The 21,273-nt window shown below is 28.6% G+C and overlaps 1 protein-coding gene across 1 annotated transcript; it reads left to right on the top strand.

Annotated features, from left to right (window-relative positions):
- Positions 1 to 10,201: 10,201 nt before the first annotated feature.
- LOC100168833 (annexin B9) lies at positions 10,202 to 21,045 on the top strand. The gene is made up of 7 exons (XM_001949943.5): positions 10,202 to 10,436; positions 13,598 to 13,774; positions 13,885 to 14,089; positions 18,134 to 18,213; positions 19,667 to 19,916; positions 20,236 to 20,417; positions 20,504 to 21,045. The coding sequence occupies exons 1-7, from the start codon at positions 10,413 to 10,415 to the stop codon at positions 20,552 to 20,554; spliced, it is 969 nt and encodes a 322-aa protein (XP_001949978.1). The 5' UTR covers positions 10,202 to 10,412; the 3' UTR covers positions 20,555 to 21,045.
- Positions 21,046 to 21,273: the final 228 nt, after the last annotated feature.

The following is a 21,273-nucleotide window of genomic DNA, read 5'->3' as shown; positions in this document are numbered from 1 at the left end:
ACTATGTATAAAAAATAAAATTCCGTTCTTCCCTAAATTGATTTAACTGCAAAAAAGTACACGATACGATACAACACGTCAGCATTATCAACTTTTAATCAGCTACTGAAAAAGCTACAGAAAGCGTCGTGCTGAACTTAGTTCTACCTATGTACTTTCGCCTTTCGGCCCTCGATAATCGATATTTCTAGAACACGGTATTTATTAATACCGATTTCCGAACATTCTATTCTTAAATATTGAAGAAGTTTCTAGAATATTTTAAAACTAATCTTCGCCCTTATTTCCTCTCACGAACTACCACCCCTATACCAATCTTTCTTACTATCAATGGGAGACCAAGGTTTACCATTAAGGTTAAAAAGTATTAGTATCTAACAGTTACCCATAAGTTTTATGTCACAACTATATTTAGCATAATATACCTATAGCAATGGCCAATGGGTCATGGAGGTAAAGCTATACCCTGCTTTAAATCTAACACCTGCTGTACCTACTTATCATAAAAGAGTACAATAAAAATTTATTGGAAAATTGGACTTAACGTATATTATAAAATCTGTAATACATTTTTTAAAAATATATTTTCATCAAGAGAATTTTCACATTTTACTTAAAATTAAAATTGAGTAACCTATAGATAATAATATAATATAATATAGTATTGTGCAATCTAATTTAATTAATAATTAATTAGGAAAAAAATAAAAAGTATTATTTTCATTCCGATAGGTTCTAGCTTATTATTTTCTTATTTAAGTTAATTTTTAAGATTCTCATCGGAGCAAAACAATGTTGGTGTCCAATTTTCTACTTCAGCATCTTTTTGCTGATAGGAAAATCAATCTAGTATTTTTTTTTTTTTTTGGGAGGGGAGGGTAGAAATAAAAATATTGAGTTATTTTCAAAAACGTGGTAAAAACTTAAAAAAATAAGGAAAAAGGGTGGGTAAGTGGATATCGCTCTGCCGTACAGTAGGTTACATACTTTTTTAACTACAAAATCATTTTTAAATATTAAATTTGATAAATATTGTCAAAAATTGAACTTTAAATACATATAAAAAAAAATTGTGCTTTTGTATTTTTACACTGCTATTTAAGCAATATATTAGGAGCTTTGTAATAAACTTTGATGCTTTTTGGCCTAACAAATAAAATTTTGTTGAGATGTTTAGAAAACAATTTTTAAATTGCCCGTAAATAGATCAAAACACGTTAAAATATTTTGAAAATTATATATGATATACATTTCAAGAATGTATGGTTATTCGTTTTTGAATTACACATAAGGTAATTTGGGGTAGAGTTATACAAAAACCAAAATTGATTTGTCGAAAACCATCTTTGCGTAAAAATTCCCGTTTTTTCTTTAATTTTTCTTTTTCTTTTTTCCAGCGCTTTCAAACACTATTAAGATTTTTTAGAATTTAGACCCCCCCCAAAGTATTCATTTTCCTATCAGAAAATATGCTGTTGAAGAAAATCTAAGCAATTTTGCTGTCCTAAAAGGTGATGAGAGTTTTAAAATTAAAAAAAAAAAACAAATCATTGTAAAATCAATATACATTCATCGCTCCACCGAGAATCTAAAATGAGAATATTTACACAAAGCTAATTTTCATCAAAATCGATTTATAATGAAATAATAACCGTATACATAGGTAAATGAAATTGTCTTACCGAATATTGACAAAATATTTTGATTCTTTTTGAACTACCTATTGATAGCTGTATAATTTATAACTATATAATTTCATAGTCTATATAAACTTATGTAGGTTGTAGGTAGGTATATACATTTCATATAGCACCTACCTAGCCACCTAGGTACCTAATAAGTAATAACACTAATTGTATAATATTAAAAAATATTATATTACATAACAGAGGCTAGTATGTGCATTGTGCAAATATATTTTCGTACTTACCGCACACGCAACACTTAGTCTGCATATACATTATTAAATACTATACAGAAATTAATTTGGTTAATTTTAAATGGTCCAATTTTTATCTAGCTTTTAGGTAAGTATAAAACTATATAAAACAACACTAGACCATTCCTAATCCCTTATTAATGCTTTTGTTGATATCCATCTACACACTAAATAATTCGTGCTATAGTAATATTAGATGAATAGTTAAACCTAAATTATATGATTATTAGTTAAAACGTCTTAATAAAAAAAAAAATTAAGTTCGTTATAAAAGAAGTGCCACTTGTGGTGATAATTTATGGTGCCGAAAAATAGTTATTTTTCTTCGGTGTTGGTACAAATTCACTTAGTCATGTGTTCATTTGTTATTGTCCACTTATCGCTGTAGAAAACTGTAGGTGCAATAAGTAACTTATTTGCAAAAGTGTTATATTACAGACGACCTACTGTATTATACTTGTTATTCTTATTACTATAAGAATGTTCACAGTTAAACATTTTTTATTTTTATTTACAAAATATATAATATTATAGAAACTGTGACCTAGGGCACAAATGCTCAACAAGAATACTAAGTAGGTATATATTATCATGTGATAATTGAATGAGAAGGTGAAATTAATTTTGTTATTAGAAGCCACCCAGTAGTGACACCCAGCAGTGACACCCAGGGGACCACACACAAACAAGGAAAATATTCATATATGGAACCGTATTTTTCAGAAAAACAATTGTCCGGACTAGAGTCCATAAAGGAAAGATATTTAAATATCTAAAAATAATGATATAATAAATTCGATAAAGGTATTATCCAATGCTTGTTCACGAACAAAATGTTTTTTAAATTATATTTTTAAAAACAATACAATGTTTATAAAATACAATTATACATAAGTAACATATTATGAAGTACAATAATAATCCCAGACCGCATGTATGATATTTATTATTTATACGTCAGAATAATTGAATAATTTTTGTTAATAAAAATGTTATTTTGATTCTAAATTAGAATAAAAAATAAATTCTCTAAAATATTTTTTATTTAACATAATATTCACAAACACTGTGTAAAATATATTTATGATACAAATTACAAGTTATTATAGTTAAACTAAACGTCATTTTTATTTTGTTTCAAATTGGTATTAGTTATAAATAGTTGCAATAGTTTTATATTAGACTATTTAGATTGTTATAATAATTCATAAAATAAAATCCACTCGACGTCGTTATCGCTGTTTTTGTCGATTTTATAATTGGTTATTATTTCAGTAATAGTTATCGAGGCCTACCTATGATAAAAATTGTTATCGACGATAATTTTGTCGACTCGTCGTGCTATATAATTTATTATTCGTACCGTCGGGAGTTTGCCGAAAGTCTCTTATCACAATAATTTTCCCAAAACAAAATACCAATATAAAAAAGATTTTTGTTTGGGGGGGAACCCCTTACACCCCCCCCACCGTAACTAAGCCACTGAAAATAACATGATGCATAAAATCATGATACAAAACAAAATAATATTATTGTTAATTTATGAAAATTATTTATTATATTTTAATTTTTTAATGAAAAGTAGGTATACCATACTACTAATAAGTATAATATAGTTGTAATTAAATATTAATAATATGATAATTATTACACTAGTTAGCTTTTAAAAAATAATTGATCAATCAATTTCATGAACCTAGTTGTCAGTAACATTGTAGTCTGGGGGTTATTTTTCCTAGGTTCAGGGATTTTTTTTCCGGGGATTTTTATTTCGCAATTCACTGTATACTACTACTATTTCTATACTTAAGTTTAGTGCATATTCATTAAAATTATGTAAAAAAAAACAAATAAACCGACAAAAATCGTTTTCTTCAAACAAATACAGGCGTATACAGCTAATGATATTTACCATATTTATCATAGCCTATAGGCAATATAAAATAATTGTAAGGTTTAAATACAAATTAGATAATCCCCCCAAAAAAAAGTAAGAAATACAGTTTAATTTTTAAAAAATTCTTTATATTTTGGGAAACAAATGAATAATTTTTTTTTGCGGGGGCTATTACAAGATTTGGGGGGCTAAGCCCCTCCAGCCCCCCCTAGTTGCATTATATTATATTATAATATTATTGTATTGTAATATTAATATTATACATTCCCATACTCATTTAAAAGTTTCATCACTGGGTGGCTACTTTTAGTAGTATATACTATATATATACTTTTATAGTATATACTATATAGTCTATATTATTATGTATTTCCATAATGATTTATTGGAAGGTTTCGAATTGAACTTTATTCAAAATAATTAAAACGTTTTACGTAATAAAGCTTACGGAGGATTTACTTATTTTACGTTAATATTGTAATTTAATTTACCCATTGAAACCGTATTATATAAGCTCACTCGTCTATTGTTACACCTATTTGTTATTTGTATATATAAACTATAATAAAAAAAAAACTAAATAATAATATTCATTCCACGGTGCGGTGTGGTGTATAAACACGTAAGATTTTTCGCTTCTAAGTTCTTTTATTATTGTCTTTGTATAAATGAAAATAAGTTGAAAGAAAAACTTCCATTAACAATAACGATCAGTAGTTGTAACTTATAATTTATAAATAACCACCATATGCGGAACTGAAAATATGCTCGGGGTATTCACGAAGAACAAAGCAGTACGGCGCTACTTGTGCAGACAGGAGACGGAAGATGTAAGACATTAATTACTATAAATTGGTAATAATATTATTGTGTGGTATAAAACCTATACCGTGGTTGGCCAACACGACGGCATAATATGGCTATCAGGTTATAAATATTCATAAAAAATGTACTTACCTATATCGTAATAATATTTTAACGATACTATGTGCAAGTGCATAATATTACTACCTATTGATAATATTTTATATTTATAAACTTATAAAAAAATAAAAACCAATTACGCGAAGTAAATTGGGTAGAAATATAGAATACGAATATACGATTGTGTACGGTGATTATGGTTTATCCTACTAACTTTATTTTCATGGTTATTTATTATCGTGGTTATAATTTTATTTTTAGTGCGATGATGCCAAATTTTACGAATTTAACAATTGTTTAATTAACAAATCTAAAATAACTAACTTCTTTACGGAGGGTATAACGCCTAAAAAAGTATATTTACTGGAACAACATCAAATAATTCCAATGATAATTTGATTTTAACTTGAAACTTTTAAAAAAATTATGTCTTAAATAAATATATAATGGAATATTGAAATGAGAGTAAATAAAATAAATAGAATAAATAAACAAAATCAAACAAATAAATTATTTTTTGTATCACGATATCCCAAAATCCAATCAGTTCATGCGAGTCCCATTGCTTCGAGATTGTTCATTTTCAGAAAAGCTAAGATAACACTAAAAAGTAATAACTACGAATAACTCATACGCCCGTGCTGCACACTGCTCACACATGTTTTTTTGGGCGTATGTAACTTGCACCACTTCTAAAAATTAATTTTGATAATTTGTGTCACTTTTTAAGGTTGTAGTTTGTGCCACACAAAACTAAATAAAAGGACATTAGGTAATCTGCGCCATCTTGTACCTACAAAAATTGTAATTTTCGCCATTGTTAACCTTACCTATTAAAATCGTAATTTGTGCCACTTTAAGATAATTAAATAATCAAGTTTATTCTAATAGAAAATCAGTTATATTATAATTATAAATAAATGTACTATTTTTTTTTTCCGTTTTGAACCGACAGCGGGGAGGGTCACAATACTACTTCTAAAATACGTAATCTACAATTCGTACTCTATTTATATACTAAATAAATATATTATTAATATATTTGTGATTAATATCGGACTAACTACTAAAGGAGAAAATTATGGTAATAATTGTGAATATTTTTGTTCTAAATATCTGTTATGTAATTTTCAAAAGTATCTGGAATATCTTATCTTTAATCGGAAACAAACAATTAAAGATCTTCAACAAAGATTTATGTTTTAATAAATGATTACTTATCATTGTTATAAAATTATCTAAATATGGAAAAAACCACAGTTTGACACAATAACGCGCTTGTGTGAAATGAGCGGCCAGCGTAATAGGTACCTAAAATAAACTTTGAATACAGACAACGATATATCGCCGTTATTGGGACCAGACGACCGATTCACCTAACTGATTTAAAATCGACTGTCGTAAAAAACTCGAAAACAATCGCAAGCAAATATTATAAAATTAGTAGATATGATATTATTATGACATATATTTGTATGCATATAGCATGCGTGCATACGTGTGTGTATAATACATTTATACAAACTTTTAATATGAATTCCGAGTTAAAATTGTAAAAATTTAAAATGTTAAATAAAAAACTGTGTTTTAAATAAAAGTTAATTTATTACCTAAGGTCCATGGGGGGTCTGACCCCCCCCCCCCTCCTATGAATACGCCACTAGACTCACTAGTCGGTTGTCAGTGAGTTAGTATCAGGCCACGTTCGATTATATTGTAGCCACCCCACCTATCTATTTATAATGGTATAAAATATTTTTAATCTGAAATAAAATAATAGTTAACTTTTACAGCTAGATAGATTAAACACAATATATGCAAGTACTAAAGAATTAAACTATTTAGCCATGCAAGTATAGTACCTACTCAATATTGTCACAATAAAATTATATTGTTGATGATTACGAATGGCGGTCGTACAATTAGCTAGGTATAAAATAATAAAATAAAATAAATTCCATCCGTACGTTGTGAATTGTGATAAAAATATATTTGCGATATAATACCTAATATCATTCATTGAGTATCTGTATAAAATAGTATATTAATATATTATACTCAATGCTAATACTCGTTATATAAATCAAAATATCTAATAACATAGTAAAAACACAAAAAAAAGTTTCAGTTTACTAGAAATTTTGTATATAGATTATAGGTACATGCAAAATGCATGCAGAATATACATGTTGGAAAGTGGCAACTTCTTTATGTATTATGCACGAATCAGTGGCGTAGCCAGGACATTTTTTCAAGGGGGGGGGGGGCTGACCAACTTTCACACTTTTACACATTAAATACGTACTAGCACATATAGATAGCTGAAAAGTGTTAATACTTATAATACATTTTAAAATATTTAAAATACAATTTAAGACTTTTTGAGCGACTATAATAGACCAATATAATATAGTTTTAAAATGTTCTTAACATTTCGGGTAGCCCCCCCAGGCTACGCCACTGGCACGAATTAATAATAGTTATGTAAGTACCTATTACCTATACAGCTATACTATATTATAATATTATTATTTATTTGTAGTAATTTTTATTTTTATTTACATTTTTATTGATGACCACGTCTATAATAATATCACTATAATAATATGGCCTATTTTAAACCGTGAATAATATTATATATAACTTATAAGTTATAACCATGTTGGTAAAACAAACATGACGTATAACTTACTAACCTATTATACCTGTAAATATCAATATGCATTTATTATTCAGTTACAGATACATTTATATATATATATATTTCCGTACATTACGATATTGGATATTGGATTGAATATTAAATTGAATGAAATACAATGTATAAGTCACCGAAGCAGTTTTTATCAATAAAAAAAAAAATGTATAATATATTCATGCAATAATTCACATTCGGTACAAAAGAACTTGAAAAGTTAAAAACCAATAATCAAATAAATAATAACCGTAACAATATTATTCTTTCGTATATTTAGTTTTTAGGTTACAGTTATTGGCGTACCTACCGGTGTAGAATTTAGATGTAAGTATGTAAATGTAACTATTTACTATTCAATATATACAATATTATATATATTTATATTATATATGTGCTATAGTTTATTGTTGAATAATTTCCGTATGTAGGTGGAGCTTTATTTTTAAATTTAACTTTCACTTCGACGACGGGTCATTGTACATCGTAACAGTACGTAAGTTAAATACGTTTTTAGGTTATTAGTATTCCTCAGGCGTATCTCATATTATCTAATGACAACACAAGTGACCTTTTTAAATATTTTTTTGGAAACCATAATCAGTTCATTGATCACTATAAATTATAATAACAGTAACTCTGCACTGAGGAGTATGGTGGGGAGATAATACTATACCTACACGTTGTCAGGGAATACATTTTATTAAAATGTATGTAATACAACTTAATAATATTATACATTTCACCATATAAATACATAATCTGCAAATTACGAATAGTTATTTGTAGCACAGAAATGCAAAGGAATAAAGATACCTACTTATATATTAATAATCTTCACAAATTTCGTACACACCAATTATAGAACTATAGAACTATTTCAACTATAATATATTATATACACTGGCGCATTATTAGTAAATATATGTATAATGTATATTTTACGTATTATACTTTTCGATCACATTATTGTCGGCTCGTTTCGAAAAGGAAATGATCTAAAACGGACTTCAGGCTACATACCTATTATATATTATATAAATACACACACGTACCTATTTTTGTTTATTGCGGTTCATAATATTATGCAAAGGTAGTATAAGCTCCTCGAGTTGTCTACCAATATTAGTATTATACCTACCAGCAGAAATTGTATCATATTCTATTTGACTTTTAAGTCAGGTTGCGCTGCGCATTTTGAAACGAAATCTCCATATAATATCTGTAGTATCATGCGGCTACTATAATATAGGTATAGTAGTACTATAATACGTCTATACTACACACTGCTGTGGACTTTTGACCGCGGTGTGTTTCATTTGGCATTACACTTATTATGGTGAACCATAAAAAAAATAGTGACCGATATATGCTCATAATAATTCTAGAATTGTTTTATTTTTTATAATAATAATTCACGCCTCTTTCTGGATGGCGGTGGCGTCGCGTGACAAACGTGTATAATACAAAATTATTGTACATTATAGCGACTCGCGCGCGCGTGTTGTGCACTGTATATTGCTTTTATAATGTTTATATATATAATATATTATATGTGTATAATATATAATTACTATTTACTACATACGCATGCATAGGTTTTACACCAGTCTTTTAGGCAACACGTACCTATTATTAACCCAGTGTATACGCGGTCAACACAACACACAATGTATATTTATTATAATACGCGACCTCAACGGCATATTATACGATAATTTTTTACTTGCAATTGTTACAGCAACAGAGTTCATTATACCGACGATGAATGTGCGATATGGTATCATAGTATGTAATAAGTGTATTTAATTTTTAATAACGCGTATTAAAGGTAAACGTAAATTCTGGAAAATTTCATTCAAAACGAGTACTAATGTCTAAAAGTGACTCGTATTAAAGTTACCGCCGTCGTCGACGATGAAATCGTCAAACGTACACGAAATTGTAAAAAAATTAAGTTTATCTATCAACTATCTAGCTTATGACGATCCGTCGGCCATTATAGTGACAGAGTGCGCGCAATAACTATAATATAATAATATAGTATAGGTACTCAATATGCACAGTGTATAAATATTTATGATGTTGGTACCTTTATAATATTATGCTGGTGCAGTCGTTCGACGATCACGAAATCCGAGATTTCTATACGAATTTCTCTGCGACTATGTAACTATATTATATGTATACAGTATACTATATTACTATGTATATATTATATACCTAACCTACCTACGCAATACTCGCGTTAAAAGTCGAGTCGAGGTGATGGGTATCTACTATAGTACTATCTATAGACTATACATATAGTGTATACGTATCGCGTAGGTTCTGATGTACCGTATACACGGTACACTGCAGTATCGTGTTGCGTAGACTTCGGCGGTGGGTCCGAGTTGGAAGACCATTAACCATTAACCCGCGCGGTACTCACAATTCATATACATATACCGGATACCAGATATACCATATACCTGTGTATAATAATAAGTACCTGCAAATATAATATATTATTACAACGCGTGGTCCCCCTAACGGCGGGCACGTCCTTGGCACGGTAAAAAATTCCGCGGCCGATTGAAGGTAGTACACTAATAACAATAATAATTACGTCGGTGGCGGCCGTTTTCGGTGGTAGTGGCGGCACATCTATACATGTATAACGCATAAATATATACGCTATGACATCATCGCACATGCGCGTGCGCTCTCCATAGTTTCGAACTCTCATCACAATAATAATACATTGTTGGGTACTCGAGACTCGAGTGTGTCGCGGTCCGCGGTTCAGTCACGCCCGATACGCCGTCGGTCTTCAACGTCACCGCCAAACTTATATGCCGATAGAGTTTTCCCCACGATCTCCGCCCCGTCACGTCCGTCGACCGATTTTAGTTTTATCGTCCCGCAACAACTAGTGGTCGCGACGTCCCGTTCAAGTCTCCAGACGCGACGACATGGCCAATTACGTTTCCTCAAAAGTAAGCCACGGCGCTAATTTTATAGCATTATTAAAGAATAAATAGATATTATTCCAATACATTTCCTTTAGGGCATTAGTGATCAGTATACGGTATTATAATAATAATAAATAAATATATGTAGATTGCACAAACGATGTACACACGACAAATACTTATAACATGCAATTCATGTAATATAATGTAATTTAAAAATCATGTATTTTATTATTAGCTATCATTCTTTTTATTTAAATTTTTCTTCGCAGTCGCAGCTGTGTTCCAATGTTCCATCAGGGTTTGATAATTGGTCACACGACATTTCTATTGATTAGAGTGGTCACTTGACCCTTCTAAAAGTATGATATGATTTAATAATATTATATTCACAACGCACTCGCATACTATACCCACTCAGTGCTACGACTTTGATATTTTACCAGGGATCTACCAGCCCCCTTGGCCCCTAGGCCCTAACCGTCACTGTAAATATACTCGTCTTATTGTATGTGGGTATATCGGAGGGGAGGTGATAGAATACCACAATTTTTTTAGTCCTTTCAGCTATGAAATTATTTAGTTATTTGAATAATAAAAAAGGGCGTTACTTTTTCAACCTTCTTCTCCGATAATATAAGCACTACTTAATATTTTGAACAAACGAGATAAAACATTTCTGTTTCTGTTTTCGGCCGAATCGAAATAACAATTTTAACAACTGAACTTTTGTAAAAGAGATGAGGAAACAGGTTATGATTTAAAAATAATTCAAAGAACATAACTGTTGCCTGTTGATAATTATTTCCTACGTAGGTACTTAAAGTTACGACACTGACGCCTAGTCGGACGATCTGTCGAACTTCGCCGGTGCTGAATACGAAGCGCACGTTACCTATATTATATATTTATATCTTAACCTTTAGATATATCTACTGAGCTGCTTATTATATACATAATCATGTTTTACAAACGTTTCCATTATAATAATTGGTGGAATGCCTCACCTAGTGGTTATAATCGAAATATTATACCTTCAAGAGACAAGGGTGGCCGACCATATATAGTTGAGAGCGAAAGGAGTGTGTAATTTATAGTGTGATGTAGTTATACTCGCTAGTACAAATTCGCTAGCCTAAACCGGTGTGAAAAATAATTCACCGGGTTGTTTGGTCTGTTTAGATCATATCATTTACATGGCTCATTATCCTGGTGCGGGATAATGTGGAATCATTTTAAACTGGTCTAATTTAGCGAGTTTCTAGATAGTGTATCAAACAAACGCGCGATTTAACATCACAGAATTACCGCGGATACCTAATCTTGTTGTTGTTTTATTTTTAATTATACTAAATATCGGAATTAATTCGTTGGTCTTATCAATCAAATACATTTTCTGATAAAAGTTTTAAATATATAATATCGTTATTTGCATTTATTGATTATTGTTGCCACTGTTAATGTCACATAAATACATATAATTATTTTCAAAAGACTTCCATAAACTTGATAGCTATTTGTTTACTATAAAAACATATTTCAATAACTGCTATTTTGTATAGCATAATAATTTATTATTGATAGAACATATCTACTAAATGAACATCTGGAATATTTGTTTTTCTTATAGTTAGGTACAAGGTACCATTTATAAACCGACATTCGTTGAGAAGAAAATAAAAATATTGCCACAGTTTATTAACCTTAAACTGCAACAAATAATTAAAAGCAGTGGATTATGTCGATTATGATATGACTAAGACACTAAGTTATTAATAATTCAAATATTTAAATGTCTAACTGACGCTGATCTAAGAAAAGAGCTATTGAGTATGAATAAAATAAAATCTATTCATTCTTGCAGTATATATAATAATTAGTAATAGCATAAGTTAGAACCTTATATATAGGTACTTATATTTAGATAATCTTACATAATAGTATAATTTAATATCATAAATAAAAATTACTATCATGTATTTAATGGCTTATTTAAAATACTAATAGGTACATTAAATACAAGAGATCATACGCGTGTGTACGTGTATTAATTATGTCGTTGAAATATATTTTTAATGACCCCCAAATGTACGCATGTACAACATCTAAATTAAAGTAACAAAATTGTCCATCTAATTTTTCTTAAAAATTAAGAGTTATAAACCATGAAAATATTATTAAAAGTAAATTATTTGATCAGTTATTATTCTGAACCCCGTTGGACATATTTTGCTATGATTACTTGCAATTTTATAACAAATCATTGCATGACGGTTTTATGAATAAGTAATTAAATAGTTGATAGGTAAGTTAAAATAAGGTATTTTTTTCTATTCATGTTTATTGTTTTTTACAGAAAGTATTCAGTTTATTCATTTATTGTTTATATCATTTTTGTCAAATGTATTGTATTTATTCTGAGATGAAAATTACACTTTTAACTATTTAAAAATGTAGGTACTTAAAATTAAAAGTAATTATTAACTAATAAATATTTTTTTCACAAGAACACGTCTTACTTAATAATAATAATAAACCAAAAATCGATCAGTACATAGATACTTCTTCTAATAAATAATACATACCTAATATATTTTACTTTCTGAGCTATGGCTAAAGCCTAACATACATCAGTGTTTATTTATACTTCACAGTAAACACAGTTAGTAGAATTAGTTATCCGTGTTCATAATTTATTATGATATGATTGATTTCAAATGATGAAATAAAAAATGTGAATAAGTTGCAGATGGCAACTATCGATATTAATATTAATGCATACGCGTACGGATGAATATGATACCATATGATTCATCACAATATACTGGGTGTCTCTTTAGGTAGTCTTAATTACATAGATATTATAATATATAATAATATAATAATTAATAATTAGTAATATAGATGACCGATGTGTATGATGTTAATTTTTAAACATTATGAGAATTTTATAATAAAAAATGGATTTATACACAACACTTATTAACATCATATAAAATGTTGTTCGTACCTACTCACTATATATTTTTCTCTTAAATCGCTAATACATTGATGCTTTAATGCATTGTGGCATAGTAATTATTGGTATTTTATCATTGGACTAAAATGTTTAACCATATGATAAATAGGAATTATAATAACAATATTTTCAATCGGTAACCTTCTTATTTTTAATTTTTTTGAAGTGTACTCCTACTGTATTTGCATCACCAAATTTTGATGCAAAAGAAGATGCGATTGCTCTTAAAAAGGCAATGAAAGGCTTTGGATGTGACCAAAAAGTCATAATTGATGTGATCGCAAATCGAGGCGTTGTGCAGCGCATTGAAATCGCAGAGGCCTTCAAGACGTTGTACGGAAAGGTAAAAATAAATTAAATTTTAAAATTTTACATTTTGGGTGTTATCGTTAGAGTGTGGATTATAATTTATTAACATATAGTGTATGTTATCACGATGAAAACAATGTTTAGGATCTGAAAAAAGAATTAAAAAATGAACTAAGTGGACACTTCGAGGACACCGTGTTGGCCATGATGACGCCACTTCCGGACTTGTATGCAAAGGAGTTGCATGACGCTATCTCCGGAATAGGCACCCACGAGGAAGTGCTCGTTGAGATATTGTGTACCTTGAGCAATTTTGGTGTACGGACAGTATCCGAATGTTACGAAAAACGTAAGTAATCAGATTAATTAAAATGGAAAGACCGTTTGGGAAAATTAGGTAGTTACCAATCATGGATATTACGATCCTCAATTTACTTATGCATATATGTAACCCTATATAGGTACCAGTTATATGTTAATTGGTGAAATCTATATTTTTGATTTTTGATACTAATATTGAAATTTGCAATTTTATGAAATTCGAATTTTATACACTATCGAGTGCATAATATATAAACATTAAACATAATATCAATATTTATTATACCTATAAGGAAATTATTATCAAAACAAATTTAACAATCTGAAACTTGCTTGAAATACAGCATATGCGATAATTTTTCTATTCTATTTAGGCAATGTTTTTATTTTATATTCTACGTTTGATGATGTAATCAACATTAAAAAAGAAAATCATACTTAGTTAGTATTAAGTTTTTTATTATGTCCCAAAGAATTTACACCATGATGACATTGGGATAGTCGTAAATTATCTACATACCTATACCTAATCTAAATGATACTCGTTTCTACACAAGGGACAGATACATTTTTTTTTTAGTACTAAATATATAAAAACAATAAACATTGAGAATTAATAGCATATTATATATTATTGCCGTTGTTATCAATCAATAATTTAGCGCATTTAGACTTTTATTGTTTAAATATATTATGTTTAATGACTAATGAATTTAAACATTTGTTTTTTCCAAGTACTCGCATGGCGGTTAAAAAATCAATTGACATTTGACATTATTAATTTCGTTGCAGTTTTGATATTTATTATTGTTCTAATTTTAGATACTAAGCACAGCGCTTGCAGTGTGTATTTTTTCTTTGCACTGCAATCCTCCTTTGGAAAAATATTTTTTTTTTTTTTTTTTGGGGGGGGGGCATTAAACATTGAGTACCTATACTTTTCTTAAAATCGTGACACAGATATGGTTTTTTAAAAGTAACTATTTATTAACATGTTACAAATTTAAATATATAAACGTACTTAAAAAAATTGAAAAACATAGGTACTTACTTGTTTTTGATAAAACTGACCATTTTGGGATAACCTAGCCACAACCAAAATTTTAATAATTTATCATTGGTTTTAATTTATGATTATAATTTATAATACAGTTACACGGAACTGGTCGAGTATATTGAGCGACATAACGACAGTATAGTGACTGTCCAGTGGACCAGCACTCCGTTGCGGTATCCTGTATATCTATAACTATAATTATTTTTGTATTATTTTATTTTTTTACATAGTTCAAATATTAGTAGGTCTGTTATTTTTCTAGTCACAAGTCACAAATTTATATAAAATATAAATTTTACAACAATTATATTTATTGGATTTATCTTTATTAAAGTTGTAAATATATATTTACATAATATTATTTATTTAAAAATAAAAAGATTTATAGTCTGTGTTTATATTTATTGGAAATGATATAATGATATAAGTTTTAATGTTTTCGTCATCACATCATTTAAAACTATATATTCATTTCAGAAATGTTTATAAATATAACGTCTTGTCAAACTGGAAGTTTCAAATAGTATCATACATTCATCAATATTCAAATTCCCTAAAATTTACATCAACACATCGTAAAATCCAAATTAAAATGATATTATTGTACTAATTTAATTGTATTATCAACACGTAAATGTTTGTAATATGGTTAATGACTTTTGACCAAATAGTTGTTCCTGTATAGCTATTAGCTATTAGCTTGTGTACCCTTGAAGTAGAACGATGATGGTACTATTCATCTTCTTGGTGGGAGTCGGGATAAGCCAACTCGAGATACTTTCAAAAATACTTTTTCTTCATATAATTTATTGTTCAAAATATGTTCTCCAAACTTGACCTTCTTGTCAAATAGAGTTTGAAATAATCATAATAATGAGAATTTTAAAGACCACAGTTAATGTTTTATGCCAATAGTTATAATATATAATTATATGTAAGGCATTTAACGTCTGATTAACGATTTAATGAATACTGAAAAACTTAATGAATTTGTATTTAGTTGGCATCATTATCTAGATAACTCAATACTTATAATTAGCTGGTAATTTTTTAGAAAAAAACTGGCAAAATATAAATGATAATATTATATTATACATAAATAATGGTTTAACCATGAATATTGTTTCGAAAACATAAATTATAGTAAAATATATAGCATTTAAACTTCAACTTAGTTATGTATATAAATATAATATATATTAATACATTATTTAATACAGCAACATAAATATATATAGTTTATTGCATGTCGGTTTGTGAAATAGTGTACGAAAGTAAAATTCTGTACCTACCCTAATTTATATCTAAACGCTGTCACCTTATTTGGTATTGACTGATTCGTTATTTCGATTACCTATATAGGTATATTATATTATGATATTTTTTAAATCACGTTTTTGATTGTTTGCGCTTTTCAACAATCGCTGTCAAATGTACATCGACCTTTGACGAGTATTTTACATTTTCACATGCCTAATAATATTTTATATTACGACATCTGTCGTTTTTGGACAACATAAAATACATATTGTATTATAATATCATTCGTGTTAGATTTCTGCACACGAAAACGTAATTAATTTCATTAATGAAAATAAAAACTTAAAAACCCATTCACGAGAACCAGTTGTCTGTATAATGAGTAACCACTTTTTTATTTTTTGAACGGACGCACATACACAACTACACAAGCTATATTGTATAGAGTATAATATTATACATTATACGTAATAATAATAATAATTGATGAAAGTATTGCACGAACGAACGTCCTGTCGCGTTTGTTTTTTTAGAGCCGTAATAAAATTACCGGACATCATTACGAATTTACAATATATGGTCACGCCGTCCATTTGAAACTATGAAAATTAACCGAAAGGCCGCTCCTCTACCCCGTGGAATGTGCCTATATGTTTAATATCTAACCCACGTATATGGCATGAATACTTATAAATTTAAACTTTTTTCGACTTCAGTTATTTACTGTAGCTGTATCTATATCTTAGGTATAGCGAGGTAGTTGTATAATATACAATTATTTTTACATCAGTAGGTATTTAAAATTTTAACTACGGTGCGAGTGGTTTTTTTTATAATATATTTTTTCGTACTTAAATTATACAATAGGCATATTATATTTTATATTTATATTGTCAGAACAGCCGCATTCACAACACTTAATATTGCTGTATATTATAGTTATATACAGTTGTTTATAGTTGTAACTTGTAAGTATACCAGCTGCTGCATCGTACATATTATATCAGTATATATATCATAATATAGTTAAAACGCAATTAAAATATGTATAAGAAGTACTTACCTACGAATAATAGTACCTAAATTATTGTATAGGTATATTTATTTTAAACCAGATATGTGTTGTTTTAAAAATAAAAATATTAGGTACCGATCTATCTACTTAAACTAACGAATCGTTAGTAACGGTCGTATTCGAGTCCCATGCGATAGAACCATATTATTCTCCAACGAATGTATGATCGGTTAAATCCACGTTCTTTGATCCGTTTATGCTTTATATACCACATTACCACTCGATGTCTCAACAATATAATATACTTATATACTCATATTATGTGTATGTGTAGTAACTATTGAACACATGTTTATCTTATACGGCTAAAATAGAACGAGGAATTTAAAACAGCTATTTCTACACCTTATCACCGTCATTCTTGTAATACCACTGGTATGTCGGACATTTTAGAATTGGAAAGTAACACGATATCCCAGACTTGTGCAGTATATTATTTGCAGACTTATTTAAAAATAATCTCGATAATTATTATCACATATGCACATGCATTACTAGCGATTCGTGGACTGCTTTTTTTCCAATCAAAACTATTTATTTTGAAATTGCATACCTATTACTATTAAAATATATTGAGTATACGTTACGTATTTTGAGGTACTATAATAATATTATTAAATTATAGTTTTTTGAACATCAGACTTTTACTAACGATATAAATTAATGTATTATGGTTTCAGTTTATGGACATAATCTCGAGAAGGATATTAAAGGTGATACATCGGGCCATTTCAAACGTCTTTGCGTATCTTTAAGTATGGTAAGATAATTTAATAATACATATTTTATAATTCTAATTATTATTATGTATCTACCCTATATGAGATTATATTTTTATTAAGTACATCATTGATATTGTACTTTATTTTTCATAATTTTGCTTTGGAGAATATATGACAAATAAATAGGTTCCAATCATTTATTAACTAAAGATAGTAGGTAGGTATTTACAATATAATTAATAACCTTTGCTCGATTTTTTGTTAAAATTTACAACACTTGGTTTGTATATTGTATTGGTAGGTACCTACCAATTCTGTATATAGTGTAATAATCATAGGACTGCATTAGTTGTAAACTGTACACGATAATATTATGATGTCACCAATGGGTAATTATACAGATAGTAAATATTGAAATAGAGAAATGTATGTATATCTAAAATAAACATAGTTATTAAAATATTTTATAGATACTTATTTAATGCGCAAGTAATAAAGAGCCCAGATACGCATAGTATGACGCATATTATGGATGCTTGGAGTGAGTCACAGTTTTTAATTAATGCAATTTTTTTCACACAAACATTTTCATTGAAACCGATCACACTGTAAAATTATTGTGGTCACCCGTAGTTAAATTATTATTATTTTTTTTTTACAGTACGGAAAAAACCCTTTAGAAATGAATATAAAAAATAATAAAGTGCTTTATGGAAACTATAGGCTCACATTTTAGAGGAAGAGGAAGAAGGGTCATTATTGGCATTTGGCATGGTCGGAGAGTTAAGATTATTATCGACTATGATTGTGATTAAACATATTATTTTAACGTGTAGGTGTTTGGTTTGGTCATGAGGCAATCTGGCTATGTAGGTATTATACTCCTATAATAATATGGTCTTATGAATACATTATGGACATTCAGATTTCAGACACGTATTCCTCATTATATGTAAACTATTATCCAATATTTATACCTAATATTTATATTATTATTGAATAATATTACAGAACTATAAGTATTATCTATATTGAATATATTAATAATATATATAATTTATAGTATATACACTATACAGGCACATATTTTACAAAATAGGTACTTTTGTGAAAGTGTATTAAAACATACATTTATACCGGTATATACGCAATACGCATTAAATGGTTATATAGAATTTTATTTACGAAATGATTTTATAAGACCTAAATTCAACTTCATAAATCATAATAGAATATTGTAATACAATTTATAAGGCACGTCTATTCCGCGGCCATCCGCAGAATAAGACAACACTAAGTAAGTAAGTAAGTAGTATAGTAGTAAGTAGCAAACTGCGTCTATCTCAAAACTATCAACCACATCTAGTATAAAAGAATCATCTCTTGTTTTTTCATTTATTAAATTCTTGTCGATTTTCTTATCAGAATTAATTATTAATTGATATTGGTTTACAATTGTTCGAGTATAGAATGAAAAATTTAATTTTTCAGGGAAATCGAGATGAAACGCCTACTGTTGATGAGAACGCGGCGCGTATAGATGCCGAGGCTTTGTACAACGCAGGAGAAAAAATAAAATGGGGCACGGACGAATCTGAATTCAACAGGATTTTGGTTACTAAAAGTTACCAGCATTTGAGGCGCGTATTTGTGGAGTATGAAAAATTAGCGTCTAAGGACTTGGAAGAATCAATCAAAAGCGAATTTTCCGGAGATATTTGCATGGGCCTACTGTCCCTGGGTACGAATAATTATTTTTTATCTCAGACAAAATATTTATCCTTTTTTTATAATACTCTACAAAAAATGAAGTAATCTATAACAAATACAATACCTATATGATGTTTTTATGTGTCATACCTTCTTCTTATTCTTCTTCACAACCCTAAAAGAGTGTTTGCCGCCATCACTACGTCTACCACCTCTTCCTCGGTCTGCCTAGAGGCCTTTTCCCTGCCGGTTTCCTGCATTCCATGACTGTTCTGGTGGTTTATTCTTCGCTTCTTCTCATAATATGTGTCATACCTACATTAAAATAATTGTGCGCATTGAATTTTCAGTGAAGTGTGTGAAGAGTAAAGTCGAATTCTTCGCGGAACGTTTACACAAGAGTATGGCCGGCTTGGGAACAGACGACAAAACACTTATAAGAATCGTCGTGTCCAGATCAGAAATCGACCTAGGAGACATCAAACAAGTGTTCGAAAAGAAGTATGGTAAAAGTTTGGAGTCGTGGGTAACCGTAAGTTTTTTGTTTATATTTTTTACTTTTATTGTTTAATGTTACGTAAAGAAGTCGTTTTTATAAATGTATTCTATATTTTTTAGGGAGATACCTCTGGAGACTACAGGAAATTATTGTTAAAAATTATCGCTTAAACGATGGTTTAGTTTTAAATTTTTTCACAGGTGACTTCATTTATACATCAAATTATTATTTAAATCATTATATTATTGTTATTTAATTAAGTTTCATCAATTATTTTATATTATATACCTACATTAATTTTAATTTTATAAGGAAAGTACATATAGCAACTAAATTAAATTGTGATTTTTTCTAAAAGCGTAAACCAATTGGATTTTATACTTATATTGCTTAATTTTATTATGCATAATAAACCTATTTATTGTTTAATATTGACTGACCAAAATATATTAACACGATGGTGTACAATAAAAGTGTCAGTAGTACAGAATTTAGTATTTAAATACTGTACTTAAACTAACAATATCACTTTTTTAAATTTTACTGCTTTTGTGTGAAATTATTTTGCATATTTATATTTTAATCTATATCTTTTGGACCAAAGTAGGTACATAATTCTTAAATATAATTAAACTACGCTATATACATAGTGAAAACAATAGTATCAGTTTTATTATTATAATCTTTAGTAGTTTATTAGGTATCAAATTCAAATATACATATATAAATTTATGTATAATTTTAGAAAAAATGTGTTAAATGTATGCTTGTATTTGATGGTCCAAATATCGACTTGAAAATCTTTGATGAAACAGACACTTTGAAAAAAATGTTCATTGCAAAACGCGAACACTTTGTACTATTATATACATAAAGTATACATATGCAA

This window comes from Acyrthosiphon pisum, chromosome A2 (genome assembly GCF_005508785.2).
Source record: "Acyrthosiphon pisum isolate AL4f chromosome A2, pea_aphid_22Mar2018_4r6ur, whole genome shotgun sequence".
NCBI lineage: Eukaryota > Metazoa > Arthropoda > Insecta > Hemiptera > Aphididae > Acyrthosiphon > Acyrthosiphon pisum.
The sequence above is the reverse complement of the archived record's forward strand: the minus strand, read 5'-3'. Positions and strand labels throughout refer to the sequence as shown.